Genomic DNA, 24,813 nt, shown 5'->3' with positions numbered 1-24,813 from the left:
TTTCATCAGCAATGTGTTTCAGTACTTCCTAGTTGATTATCAAGTACAGCCAGAGTTGTGAAACACCGTAATCAAGAAAGTCTGTATTGGCTGTGCACACTGACTCATGCCTGTAATCTCAGTACTTTGGGAGGCTAAGGTGGGCGGATTGCTTGAGGTCAGGGGTTCGAGACCAACCTGGCCAACATAGTGAAACCCTGTCTCTACTAAAAATACAAAAATCAGTCAGGCATGGTGGTGCACACCTGTAATCCCAGCTACTCAGGAGGCTGAGGCAGGAGAATCACTTGAACCCAGGAGGCAGAGGCTGCAGTCAGCCAAGATCACACCAGTGCACCCCAGCTGGGGCAACAGTGAAACTCCATCTCAGAAAGAGAGAGAGAGAGAGAGAGTCTGATTTTGTAGACATTTAAACGTCAGAGGAAAGTAGTTTGAGCCTGGCTCTAGCGTTGGCTGGAAATGGACTCTGTTCATAGGTGTGTTCATCACAGGAGTGAGTTCCTCAATCTTCTCCTCTGTCAAGTTGCATACTAAGAAGCCTTATCCTTTTCCAGGTTTGGGGAGAATTAAGTGCGATCACACAGCATGTTAAACATGTTAACCAGCTCTAAGTTACTGATTCTGGGTCTTGAGACTAGGCTCCAAAGACAAGATTTCATAAAGTAGTTTTTCGTTGTTTCTCCTGAGGATTTTGTTAGAGCCTCTTCCCTTGGAATTCAGCTCTGCCACTTGTAAAGCCTTAGCTAACTCACTTAATCTTTCTGTGCTTCAGTTTCCCACCTCACTCATCTCACAGGGTTGCTAAGAAGGCTGTAAGGCATCTAGAACAGCACAGTATTGGTGTCAGCTACTGTTTTCACTCTGATTATTAATTGTCAGTGCAATTTGAAAGAGAAAAGAAACAGAATAAGACCCCACACCTTAGAGATCCATTGCCTACCCCAGCCACCAGCATCTTGGTTTAAATAAAATAGCAACAGCAATGTGGTGTGAAAATGCAAACATGCATTTACCTTTTAAACACCTAAATCACATCAGGCTCCCTTTTGGCTTAAAACTTGAAATAAGATCCTATCTCTTAATCATGGCTTACCAAGGCCCTGCTCCATCTATGCCCCTCCTTGCCGGCCAGGCTCCAGCCACTCTGTCCCACCTCAGGGTATCTGGTTTGTGGTTCCTTATCTACAGCTCCCTCCATCATGCTGTTTGTAGAGTTGGCTCCTTCTCCTCTTTAGAGGAGCTCGCCTGAGTTGCCTTTTCCACCCTCCTCACCACCATCACTGTATCTCAGTTGTGGCTGTTTTCCTCAGAGCACTATCCTTCCCAGGAGGCACAGAGACATAGGCTCCAGGCTTTTGGGTTTTGTTGTAATTAGGCATAAACCTTTGAGAGACTGTGAAGAGGACTATATGAGATACTGTGAGTAGAGGGCTGTACACACAGTAGGCTCCAATATCACAGCACAAAGGCCCAATCAAGCCCTACCTAGTTCACTGAGCCTCCTCTGCCAGCACTCCCCCACAAGGACACTCATCGCTGGCCACACCCAGCTACATACAGTGCCCAGGAAACACCAGGATCTCTTGAGCCCTTTGCGTATCCTGTTCCCTCTGCTTGAAGGACTCCTCCTCACCTGTCAACATTCCATTCAAAAGCCACCTTCCCATGAAGTTCCCTTCCCCTGCTCTAGCGCTGGTGTATTGCTCTAATCTGTACCAGACTTTGCCCACTACCCTGCCTGAGAGCTCCTGGAAGGCAGCGGTGTTTCTGATTTGTTTGTGTGCATCAGCGTCCAGTAAAAGGCAGGTGCTGTCAGAGTGGTTGCTGACTGAAAGATCCTTTCTGACTATGGGGTACATCCTGGTCAAGGCAATAGTGTTTCGTGGAAAGCTCCCTGGCCCCAGAAGCAAGAGGGTTCCAGTTGGGGCTTCTGCCTTTGCTATGTGCCTCAGAGCAGCTCACAAACTTTCCTGGCCTCACCTTCCCAACCAAAGGCCAATGGACACACAGCCTAAGCTGCCTCTCTGCACCCAAGAAGCTTGGCACTGTCTGCTCATGTCTTACCCCTTTGGGTCTGCCTTTGCATTCTCCAGGGCTGCTGTGCTGTTGCTCTTCCTATCAGCAGGGACAGCAGAGACTGAAGCGGCACTGGAGCTGAGGAAGGAAACACAGGCCTGCTGAGATCTCAAACCAAAGGAGGTTGCGGCCTAGGTCTTCCCCCTCTAGGCTGCCTTCTCACCAGAAAGGGAGGAACTGTGTCTTCCAGTAAAGGCTGGTGTCAGTCCTGGCATTAGTGTGGCACTGATGCCACTGTGTGTGACAACCTCGTGTCAGCTTTGAACATGGCCTTAGCACTTGACCAACTTTGGTTCCCTGGGGAATTCTCCTGGTTTTTGGTTCTAGTATCCTGTAAGGTACATGGATGTTCTTTGGTCAAGGAATAGGCGGAGGGAGATATCCAGGCCTACATGACTCAGTGAGTCCGGCGTGCAAGTGCATACCTCCACTTGTTATAAAACCTGTTTAAGTTCATACTTGGCTCTAAGCCACAATTGTCTGTAAAAGGTATAACTGCCCTGTTGACGCTGTGCACGGGGGACATGGCTCTTGGGCTGTTGGGGCTCGGCTCAGCTCAACATGTCAGCTCGGCTTGACATGGCGGGTGCGCGGGCATCCAGAGAAAGAGAGACAATAAGAGCTGTTCATCTTTGCAGATGGACACAGTGTAGCCAGGACACAGCTTGGCCTGCTCGTGCTCAGGGAGAGGAAGAATTAAGCTGCTGACCCTGATGGCAAGGGGGCCTCTGGACTAAGCAGCTGAGACCGGGCAGACAATGTGAGAGAAAGCTGCTCATGAGAAAGCTAGTTTGAGAAAGCTGTGTAAGAGAGCTGCTGCTGAAAAAAGCCATGTCTCATTTACCTGCTATCTCTCGAGTTCCAGCTCCCTGCCCCATGTCCACCCGCTCCCTTCAGCCCTCAGCGGGGGCTGGAACCTGACCCTGAGCATGACATATTCTTACCTGACCTATACCTCCTTAGGGTTTGTGAGAGTCAAGATTGTTTCTCACTAGGGTTTGCCAAATGCTCCACATACCCATAGCAAAGTGGCCATGCCCACTGGTGGATTGGTGGGTGAAACAGGGCAGATGCCTACAGCGTGGGAATCCATAGCTTCTTCCATTATACCTTTGTGCCCCGGGAGTCATTTGCCCATCCCAGCCACCTATCGCATGCTCCTGGGGACTGAGCCCTCTAATTCTGGCTGCCCCTGGGAATCTTCTCCCTGACTCCTGCTTGCTGAACCTAGCTGTAGTCCCAACAGCAGAGGTTCCTGAGACCTCCTAGCAGGATCTTTTCCCAGGCTCTGCCTTCCAGTGCCTTCCTCTCTGCCACCTCAGCTTGGGTCCATGTAGGTTGGTGCTGGACTCTCTGAGTGAGCAGACATATCACCAGTCCCTGTTCTTCCACTGCCCCTAGTCAGGGCTCCCCTTGGGATTCCCTGTCTTGCTGTGATCACCTGATGTGAAAGTGGCATGGAGCTGAGAAGTTTGAGGGGGACCTTGGGGTGCTGCGGCTGAGGCTGAGCCCTGAAGGCTGTGCCTGGCAATGGGATAGGGCACTAGGGCAGTTGTCCTACCCTTACCTGATGGCTGCCGGTCCAGGCTTGCAGGACTGAGATTTGGCACTGTGCACATCCAGGAAAGAGGCAAAGTTAGCAGCTGAGCATGGCCCGGTTCAGGTTCAGGACTGTGTCTGTATGTCTGCCCTCTCCTGAGAGAGTGGCTCCTGCCCCGATAGATCATGAGGACCAAGAAAATGCTCAAATGGACACTTGGGGCACAATATTTATCTCTCAAGGCAGCCTGGCACCTCGGGCTCTGTGACATAGTGGTTGCTCCCTGGCGTTGCCTGCATTCAAATCATGGCTTTCCTATCTCCCAGCTGTGTGACCTTGGGCATGTTACCTGTCCTTTCTGGGCCTCAGTTTTCTTATCAGTGAAATAGGGATGATAATCATGTCTGTCGCGTAAGTACTCTGAGAAAAGTAAATGAGTTCATAGATGCCAAGTACTTTGAATAATGCCCGGGCCGTAATAAGTGCTAATGTGTTCCTGTTACTAGTGGGCCCTGTGGTTGTTTGTGGAAGCAGTGTCCCTTCCCAGTCCACCTGTATTCACCCATTCAATACGGATTTATTGGGGACTTTCTTACTCAACCTTCCCAACCTTCTCTGTGTCTCTGTAAACCGGGCAGACTGATGCTCACAGCATGCTCAACAATCACTGCCTCTGCAAGCCTGTGCCCTGCACTGACCACTCACTAAGAGGCCCTCTTGTTTGGTCCCAGACCTCTTTATACCAGTTGTATTTGCACAAGAAGAGGACAGCAGGCCCTGGCCTCTGAAACCAGTGTCTCTAAGCAGGTCCAGGCAAAGGTCCCTCAGCCAGGGACTTGGTTCTTGGTTCTTTGAGCTGCCACTACTGGGAAAGAATCACTAAGTTCAATGATTAAGGAAATCTGTGAAAATGAATGGAAAAGAAAAGTGGTTGTTTCCACAAGAAACAGCCTTTCCTTTGGAAAAACAGTAAAGGATTTTGTTGAAAATCATTGTCAAACTAAATGCGGTGAGCCCTCTGTGTTGTGAGTTCCACATCTATGGATTCAACCAACTTCAGATTGAAAAGATCTGGGGCCGGGTACAGTGGCTCATGCCTGTAATCCCAGCACTTTGGGAGGCTGAAGTGGGTGGACTGCTTCAGCGCACGAGTTTGAGATTAGCGTGGGTAACATGGTGAAACCTCGTCTCCACCAAAAATACAAAAATTAGCCAGGCATGGTGGTACACGCCTGTAGTCCCAGCTAGTCTGGAAGCTGATGTTGGAGGATCCCTTGAGCCCCAGAGGTTGAGGCTGTTGTTAGCTGTGATCATTCCACTGCAGTCTGCCCTGGGTGATAGAGAAAAACCTTGTCTGGAAAAGAAAAGAGGAGAGGAGAGGAGAAGAGGAGAGGAGAGGACAGGAGAGGAGAGGAGAGAAAGATATTTGGGAAAAATTTTAAAAGAATGAGTGCATCCGTACAGAACATGTACAGGCTTTTTTTCTGTCATCATTCCCTAAATAATACAGTATAACAACTATTTACATACCACTTACATTGTATAAGGTATTATCCTAATCTAGAGATGTTTTAAGGGGTACAGAAGGTTGTGCATAGATTACATGCAAATGCTACACCATTTTATATCAGGGAGTTGAATATGCATGGATTTTGGTATATGAGAGAGGTTCTGGAACCAATGCCTCACAGATGCCTAGGGACGACTATACAGGTAAGACAACTGTAAAAGACTGGGTTAGGGTGAGCGCGGTGGCTCAAACCTGTCATCCCAGCACTTTGGGAGGTCGAGGCGGGCAGATCATTTGAGGTCAGGAGTTCAGGACCATCCTGGCAAACATGGTGAAACCCTGTGTCTACTAAAAATACAAAAATTAGCCAGGTGTGGTGGTGCACGACTGTAATCCCAGCTACTCGGGAGGCTGACGCAGGAGAATTGCTTGAACCCAGAAGGTGGAGGTTGCAGTGAGCTAAGATCGCACCACTGCACTCCATGCTGGCTGATAGAGCGAGACTCTGCCTCAAAAAAAAAAAAAAGAAAAATTCCAGAAGATTCTTCAGATAATTTTACAAGCTACTTTGAGGCGTGGTTTCACTTTACGGAACAGTGGAGAGCACAGGCTTCTTGTTATGAGGGTGCATAAGTAGGAGGGGGTGACGTGGAGGAGACAAGACCCACATACAATCATGGGAGACCAGAAGTCTTTTCTGTGACAGCCGTCAGCAAAGCCAGTCAAGCTGCGCCACCATGGGGAGAGCGGTAGGAGCCCAGACTGGATTGACGGCCATGGGTTCTGCCACGCAGGACCCAGTGGGCCATGGGAAAGTGTTTGGGCTTTATTCTAAGTCAAATGGAGAGCCACTCGAAGGTTTTAGCAGGGGAGAAATGTGATCTAACTTTATTTTTAAAAGATCCCTCCAATGCCTCTGCAGACAGTAAAAAGATGCAGGCTGCATGGACAGGGCTCTAGCACACTCCTCCCCATTAGTGGCAGCTCCAAGAACACAGTCTTAGGTGGCCTTTCCTTGCCTGCTCAGAGACACGGGTTTCAGATGCCAGGACCAGCTCTCCCCTTCCTGTGTTGACTTGTGGACCTGGATTTAGAAGCCAGGCTCAAGCTCCAGGCATGAATTGTACACTATTGAAGTTAGTGAGGGGAAAGGGGCCCAGGTGTGCTGAGGGAAGCAGGAAAGCAGTCAGTGGGGTCTCCCCAACAGGACTCCCTCTTTGGCCAGACTGCAGTAGGATTCAGGAGGCAGATGGTATCTTGCGGTTGTAGCTCTTTGCAGACGCTGGCTTTGCCACTCTTCCCTAGCCATCTTCTCTAAACCAGAAGGGCTCTAGCACAGTTTGGAGCTAAACTATTTATGCCAACATCTGCATACCTAGCCTTTGCCCCTAAGATGATTCAGGCTTCATTTGGAACCATTTAGGGACAAGTGATTTGGGACACTCCCCAAATCACCTGAGAAAGTGGCCCAGGTCCAGCTGTTTTTCCTCACCCTGAACCTCAGAGCAGAGCTGGCTGGGGGAGGTGTGGGGCAGAAAAAGGGGAGAGGGGACAAAGCAGGAGCAAAGGGCCTCCTAGCTGGTCCTCAGAGCAAAACCAAGAAGTAACAAGGTTCCGACTCTTCCATCATTAAATCATTCACTCATTAGTTTGTCCCTTCATGTATCCCCCACGCATTTATTGTACCAGCCCAGGACCAGCACCATGTAGGAGAGAGGGCTCCAGCTGTGAGTGAGCCTAGTGCCCACTCTGGAGAAGCTTGAGGGCCAGTGGCAGGGGTCAGAAAAAAGAACAAGATTCCAAGAAGTGGAAAGCCCAAGGACATAGGATGTGGTGGAGGGCAGAAGTGTAAGAGAAGCAGTAGACAGGGGCCATGGTAAGTGACCAGTGGCCCACCCGCAGCAGCCCAAGCAGCCTGGCAGCTTGACCCTGGACTGTCACCAGGGGCATGAGAGAACATGCCTCCCCTGGGCAGCTCACCTTCCTGTCTTGGAGCCGATGTCTACTGCAGCCACGCCTTCAGGCCGGGAGCCTGGGGCTCCGGATCCCACATTGCCATCACTCAACTGTGCACTTGACCTGTTATGAGAAGAGGAGCATTTGCTGACTCTGGTTGCATTTTGATCTCAGCTAACCCAGATGCCATGGCAGTGGGCCTCAGGACCAGAAGCACAGGCCTTTGGCTGCTATTCTGTGTTGCTCTGACCAGAGCTGAGGCAAGCCCAAGTTGACTCTAACAGGAAGTATTTATGTGTTTTTCACAAACCTGATGGGTTGGTTGGGAGCAAGGTGGAAGATAGGGAGGAGGCCAGATGCTTGGGGGGCTGATTGCCAACAGAGCAAGGGGCGAGGCATGTGAGGCTGGTAATAAGCCATAGAGGACTCCCCTTCCTCATTCCCAGGGCTCAGTGTCCCAACTGGGGGCTCCAGGGATGCACAATGAGAAGAAGGGTGTGTGGGTTCTTAGCTGTAACTTGCCACCAGGTTTGCATTGAGGAAATGCCCAGTCTGCAGCCACTGCTCACCAGACATATTTGGCTCTGGTCTGACTTCGAACAATCATCCCATCAGGACTCATCCTCCACTGCTATGGCTCCAACTTCCCATCCTGGACCCCTCACCCCTTGCCACAATGTCTCCCATAGTCCACAGGTCATCTTGACAATCTCTGCCACATGCTCTATGGGGGCCCGCATACTTTGGTCACTGAGTCTCCCAGACTGCCAGCTAGGTGGTTTTGCTTTGCCCTAGCCATTGGCAGGACTGCTTTACCCTACAGTAAAAGCATAGTGAATGTGGAAGCTTCAGGGGAATGGAAGGAACCCAGCACGGGCCAGGAGCTGGGGGTGGCCTGCCCTGTAGTTTGGTCCTGCTCTGCAACTGGCTCCCTGAGGAATCATGGCAGGGGCCTACACCCCTCCAAGCCTCATTTATTTATTCATTAATTCATTCTTTCAACAGATATTCATTAAAGAACTGCACTACAACAGGCACTGGGGGCACAGCAGGAACAGGACCATTCTGGCCCCAGTTGCATCCATTGACATTGCACCAGAGGCCATGGAAGTCCTTCAGCTGGGTGTATATGGGCTCCATGTTCTGGGAATGAAGTGTCTGACTTTACCTTTCATCATCTGTGTTGGGGCCCCTGAAGGCCTCCTCGTCAGCCAGTTCCCTCTGGAGTTCTCTGGAGCAGGGAGCCTCCTTGTCTTTGTGGCCTGGGGAAGACCTATGGAGGAAAAAAATGGAAGTCAACCACACGGCAGCCATTCACACTGAGGTGTGGGCTGCTACCTTATCTGCAAATGTCAGCTGTCTCCACAGAGCTTAAAACCTGCTATGGGCTGGGTGCAGTGGTTCACGCCTGTAATCCCAGCATTTTGAGAGTCTGAGGCAAGAGGATCACTTGAGCCCAGGAGTTCAGGACAAGCCTGAGAAACATAGCTAGACTCCATCTCTAAAAAACATATTTTTGAAAGTTATGAGTGCTGGTGCGTGCCTGTGGTCTCAGCTACTTGGGTGGTTGAGGCAGAAGGATCAGTTGAGCCTGGAAGGTTGAGGCTGCAGTGAGCCGTGATGGGTACACACAGCAAGATGCTGTCTTAAAAAACAAAAGCAAACCCTTCTGATTGACAGAGTGGTCAGTTCTCAAAACCTCATTATTAAGAGCTACTGGTTTTCGTTTTTGTTTTTATTGATTTTTTTTTTTTGTTTTTTGCTGCTATGCTGGAATTACAGGCATGAGCCACTGTGCCAGGCATAGCTCAGGCGCTGGAGCCTGTTGTCGTGACAAATCAACCCCAGGTTATGGGCACTGTTACTGCCCATGCACATTTTTCAGAGGAGCAAAGAGAGGCACACAAAGCTCATGTGATTTGCCCCAAATTTCACAGGTAGTAAGAGGAGTAACTGGGAATTGAACCCGGGCTGTCTGACTTCAGAGTTCTGGACTACATTCCATTATAGTGTAAGACTGATCCTCCTAATTCGAGTCATCAGGGAACCCCATGTTGTCAAATCCAGCAGAGACAGTCTCTGTTCAATACTGCCGACCTTCTCAGTTTCTTCATTTGTAAAATGGGCATAGTGACTGTATGGAGGGCCATGCCAGCCTTCTTGCCAGCCCTCCTCCCTTGACCCTGTCAACACCTCCTACCTACCTCCCTGGCCACAGCCGTTCCTGGTCTCCACCTTTTTCTCCTCCCCTTCACGTGCCCCACCACATGCTGGGCCATCTCCTCCCCTCCCAAAGCGTCAACCGCCAGCCTTGAACCAAGGATCTCCACTTGTTCCCTCCCCTCCTCAGGACGGATGGCCAGGTGGCTGCCACCTGCACACTGAGGACGGTGCCCAGCTTACATTGGTTCGCCATGATCCCCATGTAAAGCTAGTTTATGCTCATGATTCCAGCTCTATTCTGTCTGCATATAACGTGGAAATCCCTTGATCCTTGATCACTCTCTCAAACCTCAATCACAAACCTTCAAATACCTCCCTCCTGGAAATTTTTACTTGAATGCCTGCGAATAAACTCATCAAATGAGTTCACTCAGCAAATACCAAGTCTTTCTATCACTGCTCCCTGATCCAACTAGTACAATGAGCTGTGGTACAGAAGGTGGGAGGTGGGAGTCAGGCAGGCTGGGCGGATCTGCCTGCTCTGGACCATGTGACCTTGAGCAAGTTACTTAACCATTCAGGGTCTCAGTTTCTTCATTTGTAAAATGGGCATAGTGACTGTATCTACATCCATGCGCAATGGAAGCTGTGATGCCTGGGGAAGAAACTTAGGAGGAGGAGGTGACCCAGAGGACAGGACATTTGAGGTGGGGCAGAAAAATGAACAGGGGAAAGGGCATCTCAGGCAGAGCCACCAGCCCGCACAAAGAAAGGCCCAGGGAGGGAGGAGCCTGAAGGTGGGACCAGATACTGAGTTCAGGCTGCAGAGGATAGTGGGCTTTCTGCAGGGGCTGGCATAACTACTTCTGCTCTTTGAAACATCATCAAGGTAGATGTGGAAGGCAGTCCCGGGATGGGATAGTAGGAAACGGCTGCAGACAACTAGGCGAGTGGCAGGGAAATAGGGATGGAAACATCTCTAAACTAAAATGGATAGGACTTGGTGCCTTGGGGGTGGAGGTAAAGTGGGAAGAGCCAAGGGGGCGTGTAAAGGGACCTGGAGACAGCTCAGGACTCATCTTGAATGTCACTTCCTCTAGGAAGCCCTCCCCAAGCATGCCCACCCACCACACTGTTGAGAGGCCTCTGTTCAAAGCTCCTGCCACCCCAGAGATTAAAGGATGACCTTCAGTGTACACTCCCACTTCGCTCCCCGGTCTCTGGACTTCATAAGGTAGGGGCCCAGCCTCCCTGCTAGGATGTGTCCTAGCCTCCACCCCAGTCCCCAGATCCTGCCTTCATGTTACCTGGCTGTCTGTCCCCTGCCCCAGGGCAGGGGCTGAGCCCCTTGTGCTCCCTGATGGTGGCCTCCTTGACCCACCCTTCCCCAGCACAGAGCCCAGTGGCATGGAGTGCTGTGGACTCTGACCCAGTGACCCCAATCGATTCCCAGTGGCCCTCTTACACAGGCAGGGCAATGACCTCAGTGGCCTTCACGGGCTCCTCAGACCCAATCCTCCTCCCACCCCCACCGAAGTCCCCAGCATGGCTTGCTGAGCCCATCTTCAGGGATTGGCAGGGTTGAGCTGTCACTTCCCAGCGACTCCTATCACACAGCAAGGTCAGCAGCTCTGGCTGAACTTACTCATGCTCATGTTAACATCTGCCTTTCCCCACCAGGCAGACGGCAATTCCAGCCGAGGGTCCTATTCACTACTGTGTCCCAGGGTTGGGCTTGTGGCCTTCCACAGACCAAGTGCTTACTCCATAATGATTTTCTGAGTGAAAGAATGAGATAGGGCAGAGAACCCAGGTCGACCATGCCTCCCACCAACCTGTTGGCCCTACAGTGGCAGGGCCAGCCCTAGGCCTCATCATTTGCCAGCTGAGGCTGCTGCCTCCATCTCTAGAATGTGTGCAGGGAGCCAGGACAGCAGCAGGAGCCCCATACCTCATGCCTTCCAGGTCTGGGGCCACTAGGCGGAGTCCTGCCCTGGGTGTCAGGATCTGCAGGCGGACAATTTCCTCACCTCTGGAGCTGTGGGCCAAAGGAGAGACCCAGAGGGTTGCAGGTAAGAAAAGTGCTGAGCTCGGGCCTGGGTGTCAGGATCTGCAGGCGGACAATTTCCACCCCTGCCCAGGCACCGCCCCCTTTCGTTTTGCTCTCGTCTCCTCCTTGGTCTTGAGCCTTGTTGCTGCTGCAGCTGAGCTCGGGCCACTGACCTGCAGGCCCCAGAGGAAGGGGCATCAAGGGCCCCTTCCCCAGTCTCCCACCCCTGCCCTGAGCCCAGCCCTGCCTCAGGCACAGCAAGGGTCCTTCTGGGTAGAAATGAGACCTCCTGACCCGTGATTCTACCAACCATTTGCAGGGGCAATCCCAGCCTGTGGCCCCACCAGGAGATTCAAAGTGGCCATTTGCGAGGCAGGGGTAATTCTGCATTTGCGGGCTGGTGGAGACTTAGGGGTATGAGAGGCTGAGAAAACCCAAATGTGGAATGAGACCCGGTGGGAGTGGATGTCACAGAGTCAGGGGTGAAGACAAGTGCTCAGGGGTCTGCAAGCCCGGCCAGTTCACAAAGGGCCCTCGTGAGGTTTCCTCTTGCCATGCTCAGAGCCTTCCCCCAGGTGACCACAGGCCACCCTGGACATACATCCTCCAAATCTGATGCATTCTCTGGCTGCACTGCAAGGCATGACGCCCAGCAGGTTTGGATATGGTGCTGGCCAGGGCCAGAGAGAATATACAGTTCACAGGCGTTGTGGGGTAGACACTTCACCCCAAAGCAGACCTCTTTAGGCTCGTGGAGCAAAGCCTAATCCTAAGCCACATTGCAGTCACTCCTGCCTTTGACTGTCTGTGGCTGCTCATCTCTGTCCCTCCACTTCCACCCTGGCCAGGGCCTGGAGCACTCAAAGCTACCAGAGGGAAATGGGAGGGCTACCAAGGAGAAGGCCTTTCCCAGTATGAAAGCCAGGAGGGGCCCTATACACACAGACAGCTCTGGCTTCTCCCCATCTTCTTTCATGATAATGATGACATCGTTGTTGAGGATGATGTCATTTATGATGACAGTATAAAAACCCTGGCTGCCCTGGCTGCCACAGAGAAGCACAACATATTTTCTCATTGGCGTTTGTGGTTCTGTCACGGACGAAATGGGAACAAAGTGTCACCCCAGCCTGTTCTCTCTTTCATGCCCTTGTGCCTCTGCCCAAGCTGATGTCTCTCCCTCAATGGCTTCCTCCTCTATCATCCCCCAAACTCAAATGGCACCTCTCCCAGGAGGGCTGTTTTGGAGTTGAATGGTGTTCCCCCAAAAGACATACTGAAGTCTCAACTCCTGAGGTTTGTGATGTGATCTCACTTGGACAGACGGTCTTTGTGGCTATAATCTAGGTAAGATGAGGTCATGCTGTAGGAGCAGGGTGGGCCCTCACCCAGTGACTGGTGTCAGACCAGGGACATTTGGACACAGACATGGAGGGAAGACGGAGGCTGAGATGGGAGTGAGAGGGGTGCAAGCCAGGAGGCAGCAAAAGGGAAGAGGAAGGTGTGGAACAGATGGTCCCCCAGAGCCTTCGGAGGGAGCATGGCCTGCCGACACCTTGATCTCACACTTCTAGCCTCCAGAATTCTGAGAGAATCAATGCCTGTGGTTTTAGGACACTGTTTCTGGTACCTTGTTACAGCAGCTCCAGTAAACTAATACAGGGGTCTCTCCTCCCCTGCAAGCTGCTACCAGTCCCACCACCACCCCAGACTCTCAACCACAGGCAGCTCTAGTCCATCTGAAGTCCAGGACCACACTGGGAGGCTGCCCACCCTTGGAAGGCACTCAAGGAACAGAGGCATCTGCTGAAGCCGGAGGCCTGAAACCGATCACAGCCACCTGTGGGAATGCAAGTAACTGTGGCCTGTGCCAAGTGGTGTGTGACTTGTGATTCATCCTGCCAAACAGCAGGGACGCTGGGGATGTGGGGGCAGGTGGAGGGGAGGAACCTCATTTTCACTGCTTTTGGCTGCATTTCCCTCAGATGCCAGCAGGTGGAGATATTGGTCTCTTTCTGAGTTTGAATAAGGGCCCCTGTAGCTCAGCAGGACTGACTGGGAGCACCTGAGGATCCAGCACCCAGGCACTGTGCTAAGTACTTCAGCTGCATTATCTTACTTAGTATTTGGAAAAGCCTTGGAAAGTAGCTACTACTGCTCTCCCTGTTTTACCCACGGGGAAACCGATGCACGGAGAGACAGAGACTTGCTCAAGGTTACACAGTCGGTCTGATGCAAAGCCAGGGTTTTGTCCTGTGCCCGAAGCTCTGCTCCTACTCCCTGCTCCCCAGACCCACTGCCAGGCAGCATTCTGGGCACAGCCTAGGACCAGGACTCAGGAGGCCTTGCCCCGGTCAGGTGAGGCCAGCTTGACCAGTGCTGCGGATAAAACAGCTCGCGCAGAACCAGTTTCTCCAAGACAGGGTCCCTAGAGTGCGTGCGCTCAGGTCACAAGGGGGGCAAGAGTTCTGAGAAGCTGAGAGAGACAGGGCAGGGCCAGGGGTGGGGAGAAGGCCGCCTTGATGGGGTTATGCCTGGGGATAGGGCTATGACATTCTCCTCTTCCACTGTGCCACAAACCAGCCTTTTCTGAGGCGCTGCAGGCCTCTGAGTTTGGTTGAGTCATTGCTCCTCACGGGTTGGGCTCCTCAGACGCCAGGCAGATGGGAGCTGGGCCTGCAAGGACTGATGGTGGCTGCCTGACCCAGTGCAGCACCTAACGGGGTAGGGTCAGAGAAGACGGCCCTCCCGGGTCAGGATCAGCCAGCCTCCTGGAAGCTGCCTGGTGGGCTCCAAATATTGAGTGACCAGAATCGGTGGGAAGAACTATCAGAAGCATCAAGCTGAGCCTCCTTTTGGGAGCTTCCCCTGGACCCTGAATCTCTAGCCTGTATGTGCTATGGCAGCCTGAACAACCTTAAAAAGCCACCCTGCAGTGACAACCATATGATGGGTGTTAAACATCCAAAGGAAGTTTTTGGAATAAATGTCAGGGTGCCTCTTAAATCTATAATAGAATCTATAATTAGAACAATCTAATTATCCTCCATCATCTCTCTTGTTTCTTTTTTTAGAGACAGGGTCTTGCTCTGTCGCCCAGGCTGGAGGGTAACGGTGCAGTCACAGCTCACGGCAGCCTCCAGCTCCTGGGTTCAGGTGGTCCTCCTGCCTCAGCCGTCTGAGTAGCTGGGACTACAGGTGTGCATCAATGCTCCCAACTAATTTTTATTTATTTTTTTTGTAGAGATGGGGTCTTGCTATGTTGCCTAAGCTGGTCTCAAACTCCTGACTTCAAGCCATCCTCCTGCCTTGGCCTCCCAAACTGTTGGGATTACAGGTATGAGCCACCATGCCCAACCTCCTATATTATCTTTTAAAAGACACCTGAAACCATTTGTTGCCTTTCTTCAGCAGAGAAATAAGGAGAAATGAGAAGTGTATACTGCTATGGGCTGACTTGGGCCCCTCAAAATTCATACATTGAAGTCTTAACCCCAGTACCTCAGAATGTTACTGCATTTGGAGATGAAATCTTTAAAGAAGTGATTCAGTTAAAATACAGTTGTTAGGCTGTGCCCTACTCCAATAGGACCAATGTCCTTCTAAGAAGTGATTAGGGTCTGGGCACGGTGGCTCATGCCTGTAATCCTAGCATTTTGGGAGGATGAGGTGAGCGGATCATGCGGTCAGGAGTTTGAGACCAGTCTGGTCAAGATAGTGAAACCTCATCTCTACTAAAAATACAAAAAATTAGCTGGGTGTCGTGGTGTGTGCCTGTGATCCCAGCTACTTGGGAGGCTGAGGCAGGAGAATCTCATGAACCCGGGAGGCGGAGGTTGCAGAGAGCCGAGATCATGCCACTGCACTCCAGCCCAGGCAACAGTGCGAGACTCCTTCTCAAAAAAAAAAAAGAGACAGTTCTGAAATCTCCCCTTCCACATCTTCAAAGCTTCTTATGGACGGAAGTTCTTATGGGAGAGTCAGGCAAGCAGAGAAGATCAAGAGAGGGAGAGAGTGAAAAGGAGGAGCACTCGGCAGTCTGCTGCCCGGGCCCATGGAGGAAGCTGGCCTCGTGCTCCTGGCTCCTGCTGCAAGCATTTCTGTCTCCCTCCTGGCACTGAGGAAGTAACCCTGAGAACAGCGGTCACCTGTCTATAAATCACTGTGGAGCTCAAATTGGGGGATTGCTATGATATTAGGACACGCACTCTTGCCTTCCGGCTACAGGGGTCTTCCAAGGGTGCTACAGAGATGTGGCTCTTAGGAGACCAGGATTTGAGCAAAGGTCTCAATCCAGGCAGACACCTTAAACAGCAGCAACAGCAGGGCGGTGGCTCTCCCTGCAGGCGTTAACACGTTTCCACACAAAGTACAAGAAAGTATTAGTTGTCCACAGACAAGAGAGCACCATTATCTGCACAGATTCTCAGGGATCAGAAATCAGGACAAATCATGGCCCGTCCTGGAGTGAGATCACCTGTGCTCAGCCTGTCCCTGCTCTGTCACCCCACTGTCAGACCCTCCCCAGCTGGCAGAACCAGCCAGCCAGGCCGGCGGGAAGCCATCACACCTGCTCATAAGCAGAGTCAGCTCTCGGCATCCACCTGAGCCTCTGACTCCCAGTGGGACTAGGCATGCTCGGCAGGCACTCGATCCAAATTGCCCGAGATGCTTTGGTCCTGCCTCCATCCGCACTGGCGAAGGTGGCTGTGAGAGGCTCTGGAGATGTCACAGCCTCCCCCTGGGCGTGCTGGAGTGTGAGGAGCAAGTCCGATAGTGGCAGGCTACTGCCATGGTGGCTGGCCCTCTCAAACCCCAAGGTTGACTCACTAGTGCAAGGGTTAAGGTGACACAGACACATACTCGACGGACAAGAGCCAGGCACTCTGTCTTTCTGGAGGCTGGACTGTTTTGCTCCTTTCAGTCCTGGGACATTCAGCCAGATGGGCCCTCACTGACTTCTGTGTCCCATCTTGTCACTGGGCACACAGGGACGCTGATCTCGAAGCCCAGCATGGAGGTCCCCTGACAGAGGTTCCTCAGTGACTGAGTGGCAGAGATGAGTGCAATGGATTACCTGTTTGAGCTAGGGGTAGATCTTGCCAGAGCAGGTGGGCTGCGGCTCTTCTCTGAAGGCCCGTCCTCTTCCACCACCTCCACCCTTTGGGCAAGAAGATAAATGGAGCTCGTGGTCTTCTTGGCTGCCCTGGAGCTTGCAGGCCTCGAAGGACATGCTTTCAATGGTGTCTAACTGGCCCAACCCTTCAGGATCAGGTCCAAGAGGCGGCCCAGGAAGGGGGCTCAGCAACTCCAGCTCAAGATAAGGACAGCATACTGGGTTGAACAGTGTCCCCCCAAAATTCATGTCCCCAAGAACCTGTGACTGTAACCTTATTTGGAAAAAGGGTCTTTGCAGGTGTAATCAGGTAAGATGAGGTCATACTGGAGTAGGAGGGTCCTAAATCCAATGACTGCTGTCCTTCTAAGAAGAGGGAAATCTGGACACAGACACACAGAGAAAAGAAGGGCATGTAAAGACAGAGGCACAGACTGGAGTGATGCAGGTACAAGCCGAGGAACGCCAAGGATCGCCGAGCATCGCCAGAAGCCAGGAGAGTGGCCTGGGATGGTGTCTCCCTCAGAACCCCCAGAAGGAACCCACCCTGCTAACACCTTGATCTAGACTTCTGGTCTCCAGAACTGGGAGAGAATCCCTTTGTGGTGTTTGAAGCCATTCACGGGAACCAAATGGGGCCAGCAAGACCCCCACCCGCCATTCTCTGTCACTTCCTTTGTGCTGCCACCAGCTCTACTCACTGGATTCCTGCCAACCTTGTCTTCCAATGCAGCAGATAGTCCGACCCTGGGCCTGTGCACCGTGGGGCCCTCTGCCCTGGGCAGTGGATATGCTGGCTTCTCCTGGGTTTTCAGTCCCCAGCTAGCCACCTCAGTGTGGAGAGAGGCCTTTCCTGTCCACTCAACTGGAAGTCCCTCAAGTTCAACCTTCCAGAAGTCTCTTTCCTGCTTTCCCCCGAATATTTTCCTCCTCCAAAAGGCAGCCTGTCTCAACTAGTGGTGACACCCCTCCTTCACTCAGCTGGAATGTCCTGACTTTCTGATCATTCCCTGGTAAGCCTTGTTCACCCTTTAGGGCCCATCTCCAATGTCATAGTCACGTCCCAGGGGAAGTTCTCCTGATGGCCCAGGTTTTGATTCTGGATGACAGCGAAGGCAAGGCAAGAGGCAAGCAACAGGGGCAGGGGAACAACTCCCAGAGGGCCTTGGAAATGCTTCATCTTGGGTCAAGGGTCCAGCCCCATTAGCCATATGCTACCATAGCCACGCAGGTGCTTGCTTGGCCTCCAGACAGAAGCCACCAGCCACTCACAACTCCCCTTGCTCAGGGACAGTAGTGTCCCCACCCACATCCTCTCTGCACAGCTCCCACACTACACTCCTGCGGACGGAAGGCCTTCCTGTGGCCAGTAACAGGCTTCCAGGGTGTCCCTTGATGACACTTACCTCTTTGCAATAAACGGAGCCTGTGTCTCCTGTGTAGGAGTACTGGAAAGGAAGCAGAAAGGCAATGTGTTGGGCACAGCCCGTGGGCAGGTGACATCACGACTGCTCTGCCACAGAGGGTCCTGGGCCCTTTCCCACTCCCGTCACCTCACCTTCCCTGACGGTAGCTGCCAGACCTCTCCATTTTCTAGAAAGTGCATCTGAGAATCTGAGAAGGGTCAGCTAGGAATGCCCTTGGGGGTGACCTCTCCACCCACCCTTTCATGAGGCAGAGAAGACTGAACCCTAAGGAGAGGAGAGTTGTCCTTGCGTGCGGAGCCGGATGGCGGCAACTCACCCCGTGCTCTTCTTGGCTGCTGACAGCACGTACGAGTGCTCCCGGGGAGCTGTCCTCCTCACAACACTGCTCGCAGCCTGTGACCTGGGGTGACACGGTGGGGAGAGAGCATCTGATGGGTGCCAAGCTGGACATGCACTGCCAGCCTAGCCTGGGATGGACTTGGGATGGCGAGGGTTCAGAGAAGCCCGATTTGTACCTGCTCCAAGGACCATTCAAAGGAAATGTAGAAACTGAAGGAAGGGCAGCCCATGTTTATTGAGTGTGTGGCGTGTGCCCGGCCCTGCCCCTGATGCCAACATCCTCACATTGGCTTATTGCTCTTCTTAGTCCAGGAAGGTAGGCGCTAGTATCCTCTGTGATTTACAGATGAGGCAACTGAGGCCAAGAAGCTTTCATCACTTGTCCAAGAGCACTCACCTAGCAGGTGGTAGAGCCGTCATTCAATGCTAGGAGGCTCCTAGCTTCTGGCTCTTTTCCTTGCTCCACCCAGGCCTGGGGGCCCTGCCACTGTGAACTATCCCCTGAACATTGCCAATCTGCCAGGGCCTTTGGCAATAGGGCTTTGCTGTGCTTCCTGAGCCACAAGATGGGTCAGCAGATCTGGAACTGGGGGCAGGCTGAGCCCAGGGAGGGAGGGCGCTATTTCCTCAGGGCCCAACTCCGTCCAGGCCCCAAGCCGAAGGCAAACAAAAGGTGCTCGGCAAAGCCTTCCCGTCACAGTTCACCAGCACTGAGGGGTGTGAGGTCAGTACCCATGGACAGAGGGCTGAGGAGGGGCAAGGGCTGACAGATGAGCCTTTCATCCGTTCGGGTCCATGGAGCTTTGCTGGCCTGTGTGGATGAGGCCAGTTTGGCATAGAGGCTGGGGTAGAATGTCAGCAGCATGGGGCCCGCTCCCACTGCTGTCCATGCCTAGACCTAAGTTTGGGATCCAGGGGCATTCGGAAGTGTGGCGTCAACCCCTTCCCCTAAGGCATGCAGATCATGCAAGTAGAGGATGCTGTGCAGGCAGTTTCTCCCTGGATGTTTTTGTCCAACTGTCTCAGGGCCCTTTCTAACAAACTGAGGCTTTTCCCTGGACCCGCATTACCTAGGGTCCACACCACAGAAGGCTCTCAAGGGCCCCTCAGCTGGCCCAACACTGAGTGGGTGGCTCTGGTACTCAGAGAATGACACCTATTCTCATGCCCCGTGTGCTACCGCGGATGGCCGTGTTGTGCATTTTGTCGCCCCAAGCAGTATAGTTCATTCCAGCAGTCTTCAAAGACTCAGGCTCCTGCCCTGCCCCCAGATGCCCAAAAGGCACCATTCCATTACCTCCGTTTCTGTTCATCTGACAAGAAAGGCACCTCCTCCTCCTCCTCGATGTCCCCTGATGTAGAGCTGCACCTGACATTGTAGGGTGCCCTAAGAGAGGGGAGAGGTGCCTTCCTGTCATAGGCTGTCGCCCTCAGCATCTGGGCTCCCCAGTTTTCAACAACAGTGATGCGGCAAGTCGGTATCTTTGGACCTTAGCTCATGCCACTTGTTCCTCCTGAGAGCCAGCTCTCCCCTCCTTCCCTGTTCGAGCCTCCCCTGCTTCCCCAGAAAGGTTTCCCAGCTGCTCCCCATCCCTGGATGATGGAAGCAAGGGACAAACAACATCAAGATGTGGTCCCCTGGGAACTGGTGGCACCATTTCCATGTCTGTCCAGAGACTCCCCTCTCTGAGCATCCAATGGGGGTGGTGTGCTTTGAAAGGGACCCCAAGGGGAGCACTAAGGGGAACCCCAAAGGTTTCTATCCAAGAGGCAGCTCAAATTTAGGCACATGATGCTCAGGCGGCAACAGCATCCTGAGGATCCCCAGGCCCCCAGCCCAGCCAGGCAGAGCATCTGACGCTCGGCGGAGGGCAGGGCCATGGCCAGGAAGCACGGCCGGGCAGCAGCAGCCCCATGACCCATGACCATTTCCCCAGATGCGTGGGGACCCTCCTACAAGCTTCCTGCAGTCACTGCCCTGCCTCAGATCAGACGTGCAATGTGAATGGCCATCCAGTTTTTTGGGGCTTGTTACCCTCTGGTGGGCTCCAGGCCACAGCTGCAACTGGCAGGGAGTGTCAGGCAGGTGGGACCTCCTGGGCTGCACTCGGAGGCAGGGAAGCCAGCCGCCTTCAGTGGACCTAGAGTTTGGACTGGTTCCTTGCAGGAGGGAACCACGCTGAGCCTGGCATTGCATACTCACAGCTTCTTGTAATCCTCAGTGGTCATCTTGTAGCCAGAGGAGGAAGGGTGGGGAGGACCCGTGTTAGCTGTTCTCACCGGACTGGCAGCACTAGAGAGCAGAAGGTTCCATGTGTTGACCTGCAGGCCCCCTCTTGCCTCCAGATTTGGCCACACAGCCCAGTGGACATGTGACACATGGACCAGGAGCTGCCTGAGGGCCTTTTCTCTTTGCTTTTGGCCCTGGCAGACACCCAGAACTGCGCCACTCAGAGCAGGGCAGCCCCGGCTGCCACAGACAAACCCCAGCGAGCTTCAGGGAACAGCCCAGTGGGTTGCTGCCTGTGTCTTTGCTTCCTGTCTCCTGGTCCCCTTGGACTTTCCAGCTTGATGGAGCCCCAGGTGGCACCTGATGCCAAGGTGCTCGAATGGCATGCCACATATGCCTTCTCAATGCCATCAGCAAGCCAAATCAAGGGTGCCCACTGCCAGGCCACGGAGACTCTACACCCAGCCCCTCCCAAACTCCTGCACCTCTCTATCCCAGTAGCCAGACCTAGTCAGGACTGACCCCAGGACCAGGACACTGTGAGTGGCCCAGGACCTCCCAGAGACCCACCGCAACTCATCTCCTCTGTCCTCCCTGCCCTGCTCTCCAGCATCCTGCCCTACAGAAGATGAGAGCTGGCACCTCCAAGGCCTCACACCCCTGACAGGCAGAGCGCTCTCTCTGCCACGAGTCCAGGCCAGGCCCTCACACCTCCCCACTGGCCGAGTAGCCAACACCCCCTGGATGCACCTTTTCGTAGTCCCATTGGCCTTGGGGAACTGCTGCTGGGGCTGGGAAGAGCTGTCTATAGGCTTGGTGAACACTCCCCTAAAAGAGAGCACAGGAGATGTTGCTGAGCTCCCTGGAGAGGCTGGAGGGTAAGAAGTCAGGGGGTGGTGCGAGGGGACATAGGAAGGCTGGCAGAGTCCTGTGGTCACTTACCGGATGATGTAGCCAGTGGGAGCCCTGGTGCTCGGAGGCCTGCAGAAGGGAAGGAGGGGTGGAGTGAAGCGAGGCTTGCTGGAGGGCTCAGCTCAGTCTACTTTATTTATCCTGCCCTTATCTATAGCAAATAAGGTTGGCTGACAAGTGTTCCAGCTGTCCCAGTGCCAACCCTCTGTGCCCCTAGCCAGGTGCCCTCATGCTTCCCCAGGAAAAGTGCCCAGGGTGACTCCTCATGGCAGGTGCCAAGGAAGGCAGTTCAACAGCCTCTCCAAAGTCCAGCTTCTCCTTGGCCGGCCGGGCCCCAGTGCTGCGCCGAGGGAGCGTTCCCACCCTCTGGGCAGAGCCAGCGCAGGCTCCAGGCTCCCAGGTCAGAGCCCGAGGCTTCCCCTCAACCTGGGGCCTGCCCTCATCTCCCCGCCGACAGCCTCTACCAGGAAGGCGCATGAGGGCTTGAGGGGAAGAGGCCAGGCAGCTGCCAGCCAAAGTCAGTTGTCCCCTTTCCTGTCCCTCAGGCCCTCTGTGCTCCGCCTCCTACCATGTCCACATCCCAAGTCTTGGTGGAAGTTTGATACGAAAGGGCATGGCCAGGGCTTACTCAGTGGCTGGGAAACGTTAGGCTCTGGGTGCTGGGGACCTCCTGCGGGGCAGCAACTGAGGGGGCTCAGAGAACTCCACGGACTGGGAGTGGGATGGGGGTGAAGCCAAGGCAAGCAGGCTGGGAGCTAACAGACAGGGTGGCTGGCCTGGAAGTTCTGGGCTCAGGAGTGAAGGGTCCCTGCAGAGTCCTCCTCAGGGTTTGGGGAGGAGCCACAGGGTCAGGGTAGACCTTTCTGTCCAGCAGTCGAGGAGATTTGGGCTGGAACATCGGGATTTGGGTCAGGGGTAGCGCAGAGCCCCAGCATTCTCCAACCCCACAGCCTCCTTCCCTAACAGGGGACAGCCTCCCAGAGGTAGCCATGTTGCAGCCACACTTGGGGGTTCTCTCTTTCATATTGGGCTGTTTAGTGGGGTCCTCCCTGAGTCCCCTGCTGGGATGTCAGTTTCCTGAAGACATGGCCTTTGTCTTGACCACTACTGCATCCTCTGTGCCCAGCAGGGGACCTGGCAGGTAGTAGGCGAGGAGTCATTGAGGGGTGACAGAGAGACGTAGTTACTAAGGGCAGCCCCGAGGGCCGGCTGTAAGCTTGAGACACTCCCTTCCAGATGCCACTGCCTCTACCACCCCTGAAAAGCCACCTGCCGGCTGTTTGGAGCAAGGAGTGAGCCTGAATTTCAGTTCCCTTTCTGTGAGGAGCAGTTCCTCCAGATGCCAGCAGGGTGTGCCCACGCTTCAGAGTTCCCCTGGACACTGTTATGGAAAAGTACCCAAAAGAGAGAAGCCAGTTCTCCTTGGTGGACTGCCAAAATATGTCACGGTCAACTTGGGAGACAGAGCAAACTCGTCCCAAGTACAACCTGCAGGAGTGAGTCACTGTGACACAGTCTCACTCCCTGCAGAGATGGCTGGGAGGTCAAAATAATAGTCTTCTTCTTAAAGACAATTGCAATCCTAGTTGACAGCGGGAGCCATGGAGGTGCAGCAGGGGAGCTGGCTTCCCCACAGCCACACAGCAAGGCTAAGGGCCTGGACCGAGTGACTTGTACACTCCCCTTCCCAAAAGGAAAGTGCAGTGGAAAAGCCCCTCCTTCCTGCGGATTTCAAATGACTCACTGCAGACCCTTCATGCTCTCTCTTGGCTGGCGCTGCATCCCTGTCCCCTGCGAACTGCCCGCCCCTCCCAGTTGAGGTCTGGCCCCAAGCTGCAGGAGAGTCCCTGGGGCTGACCAACCAGCCACCTGGGCAGCAACTCTTACCTGGACTTCGGAACCTCCCCAGAGGATGAGAAGGAAGTGGTGCGACTCCGGCCTGAGGGCAGCTCTCTGGGGGAAAGAGGTGTCCTGAAAGACGCTCCCAGCCTCCCTGCTGCTTGCCATTCTGTGGCTTCCATTCTCGAGGCTGCCCGGCAAGTCCTGCCATTTCTGCCTCACATTTTCCTTCCCCAGCACCCAGGGGCTCTCCCACCCTGTGACATCTGTGACATTCCTGGATAGGCTTTCCCATGCTGTGCCCTCTATAGAGCCCAGCAGAGCTCTGAATGGTGGAAGCCCCTCCGCATCCCCAGGGAGGGTCGGGGCCCCTGCACAGCATGCCCCCATGTTGCTGTGCTCCCTCCTGGCCTCCTTGCCTTACATGGTGCGGCCCTCCGATTCGTCCTGCTTGGTGATCCAGCTCTTGTCCCCCTTCAGCGTGGTCCGCACCTTCATCTGCTTGAGGACGTTATTGCGCTCCTCCTCACCAGGTGGCAGAGGCTTCCCTGCAGTGGGCAAAGCCAACCGCCTCAGAAGAGGAGCCCAGCCCCAGGACCCTCCACCTCCTTTCTAGTCCTCCCAGTATGCTGCTCTCCCTTTGCTGCTGGGACAGTGCTTGTGGCCTGTAGGGGCAGGCTTGGAAGAAAACAGCCCCAAGCAGAGCCCAGGACAACAGGGAGTCCAGCCTCACCTTTGGTGCTGCCTCCGAGAGCTGAGATACTCATGGTGATTGCTCCGTAGGTCTCCTCAGTTATTCAGCAGGGCTGCTGCGGACAGAGGCAAGCAAATGCTGTCCCTTCATGCATTTCTAGTGTCTTGCAGGTGAGCATGAGGGTCCTGGTGCATTCAGATCATCCAGACTGCCCTCTGGACATCGGGGCTGGCAAGAGTTGTCCACTAAGTGTGGACAGAAGCCAGGGGCGAGCAATACTGTACCTGCTGCCCAGCAGCGCACCCATCTGCCTGCCCAAGACTGCTCACCTAAAGAATGTGGAGCTCAGGGGTTGCCAGGGACTGTCTGTTCAAAACGATCTCTGATAACAGGAGAACATGAGCTCCTACAGTGCCAACAGCCTGGCTCAGACTGGGGAGTGTGGGGCAGGAAGCTGGCACTGGTGAACTCAGGGCAGGCAGATGGCCTGTAGGGAGGGACAGGCTGCGGGACCAGCTGCTTTGGTGTTGGACCTTGATTCTCGCCCCTTAGGAGTTTTCCAACCGACCTTGGGTGGGTCAGCTAACCTCTCTGAGCTGCCTCAGTTTCACCATTTGCAAAATGATAGTTTTTAAAAAAAATCTACCTTTTATGGCCGCTGTGAGGATGGAATGCACTGATGCTCCTCTAAGTACCGGCACCACCTGAACAGGAGTCAACTGGCGGTAGTTGTCAAGTCATCAGCTAGGAGAGGGGTGGTGGGCGGACCTCAGCCAGCACTAGAATGGTCTGGGCTGTGCAGCCCTGTTTGCTTCGGGGGTTGGCTCCGCCTTCAGTGGGGGAGGCCCACAGCCATGCTGCCAAATCCTAGTGGCCCTCAGGGACCAGGTGAGTGTGGCAATGTGGTAAGGGCTTCCTTTCACCCCTGGGTCACGCCTGCCTCACGCTCTGCTTCCTCTTC

General features: G+C 53.8%; 1 protein-coding gene across 4 annotated transcripts in view; it reads right to left on the bottom strand.

Annotated features, from left to right (window-relative positions):
- Window positions 1-24,091, bottom strand: part of ZNF185 (zinc finger protein 185 with LIM domain) — a 64,267-nt gene extending 40,176 nt beyond the window's left edge. The window contains exons 1-15 of one of the 4 annotated variants that reach the window (XM_032264166.1): window positions 23,892-24,091; window positions 23,583-23,706; window positions 23,207-23,272; window positions 21,350-21,388; window positions 21,158-21,235; window positions 20,381-20,470; window positions 19,475-19,564; window positions 18,155-18,238; window positions 17,818-17,859; window positions 16,373-16,456; window positions 15,900-15,989; window positions 11,197-11,283; window positions 8,251-8,355; window positions 7,107-7,205; window positions 2,065-2,154 (exon numbers count right to left, since the gene is read on the bottom strand). In XM_032264166.1, the coding sequence (XP_032120057.1) occupies window positions 2,065-2,154; window positions 7,107-7,205; window positions 8,251-8,355; window positions 11,197-11,283; window positions 15,900-15,989; window positions 16,373-16,456; window positions 17,818-17,859; window positions 18,155-18,238; window positions 19,475-19,564; window positions 20,381-20,470; window positions 21,158-21,235; window positions 21,350-21,388; window positions 23,207-23,272; window positions 23,583-23,706; window positions 23,892-23,925 (1,202 nt within the window). In that variant the 5' untranslated portion in view covers window positions 23,926-24,091. Of the gene's footprint in view, window positions 1-2,064; window positions 2,155-7,106; window positions 7,206-8,250; window positions 8,356-11,196; window positions 11,288-15,899; window positions 15,990-16,372; window positions 16,457-17,817; window positions 17,860-18,154; window positions 18,239-19,474; window positions 19,565-20,380; window positions 20,471-21,157; window positions 21,236-21,349; window positions 21,389-23,206; window positions 23,273-23,582; window positions 23,707-23,891 lie in introns of all 4 variants that reach the window. The other 3 variants (XM_032264163.1, XM_032264164.1, XM_032264165.1) reach the window with 3 other exon arrangements.
- Window positions 24,092-24,813: the final 722 nt, after the last annotated feature.

The sequence above is a fragment of the Sapajus apella genome, unplaced genomic scaffold, assembly GCF_009761245.1.
Source record: "Sapajus apella isolate SASKATOON/1434 unplaced genomic scaffold, GSC_monkey_1.0 scaffold142, whole genome shotgun sequence".
In the NCBI taxonomy this organism is placed as follows: Eukaryota; Metazoa; Chordata; class Mammalia; order Primates; family Cebidae; genus Sapajus; species Sapajus apella.
This window is presented reverse-complemented; position numbering and strand designations above follow the sequence as displayed.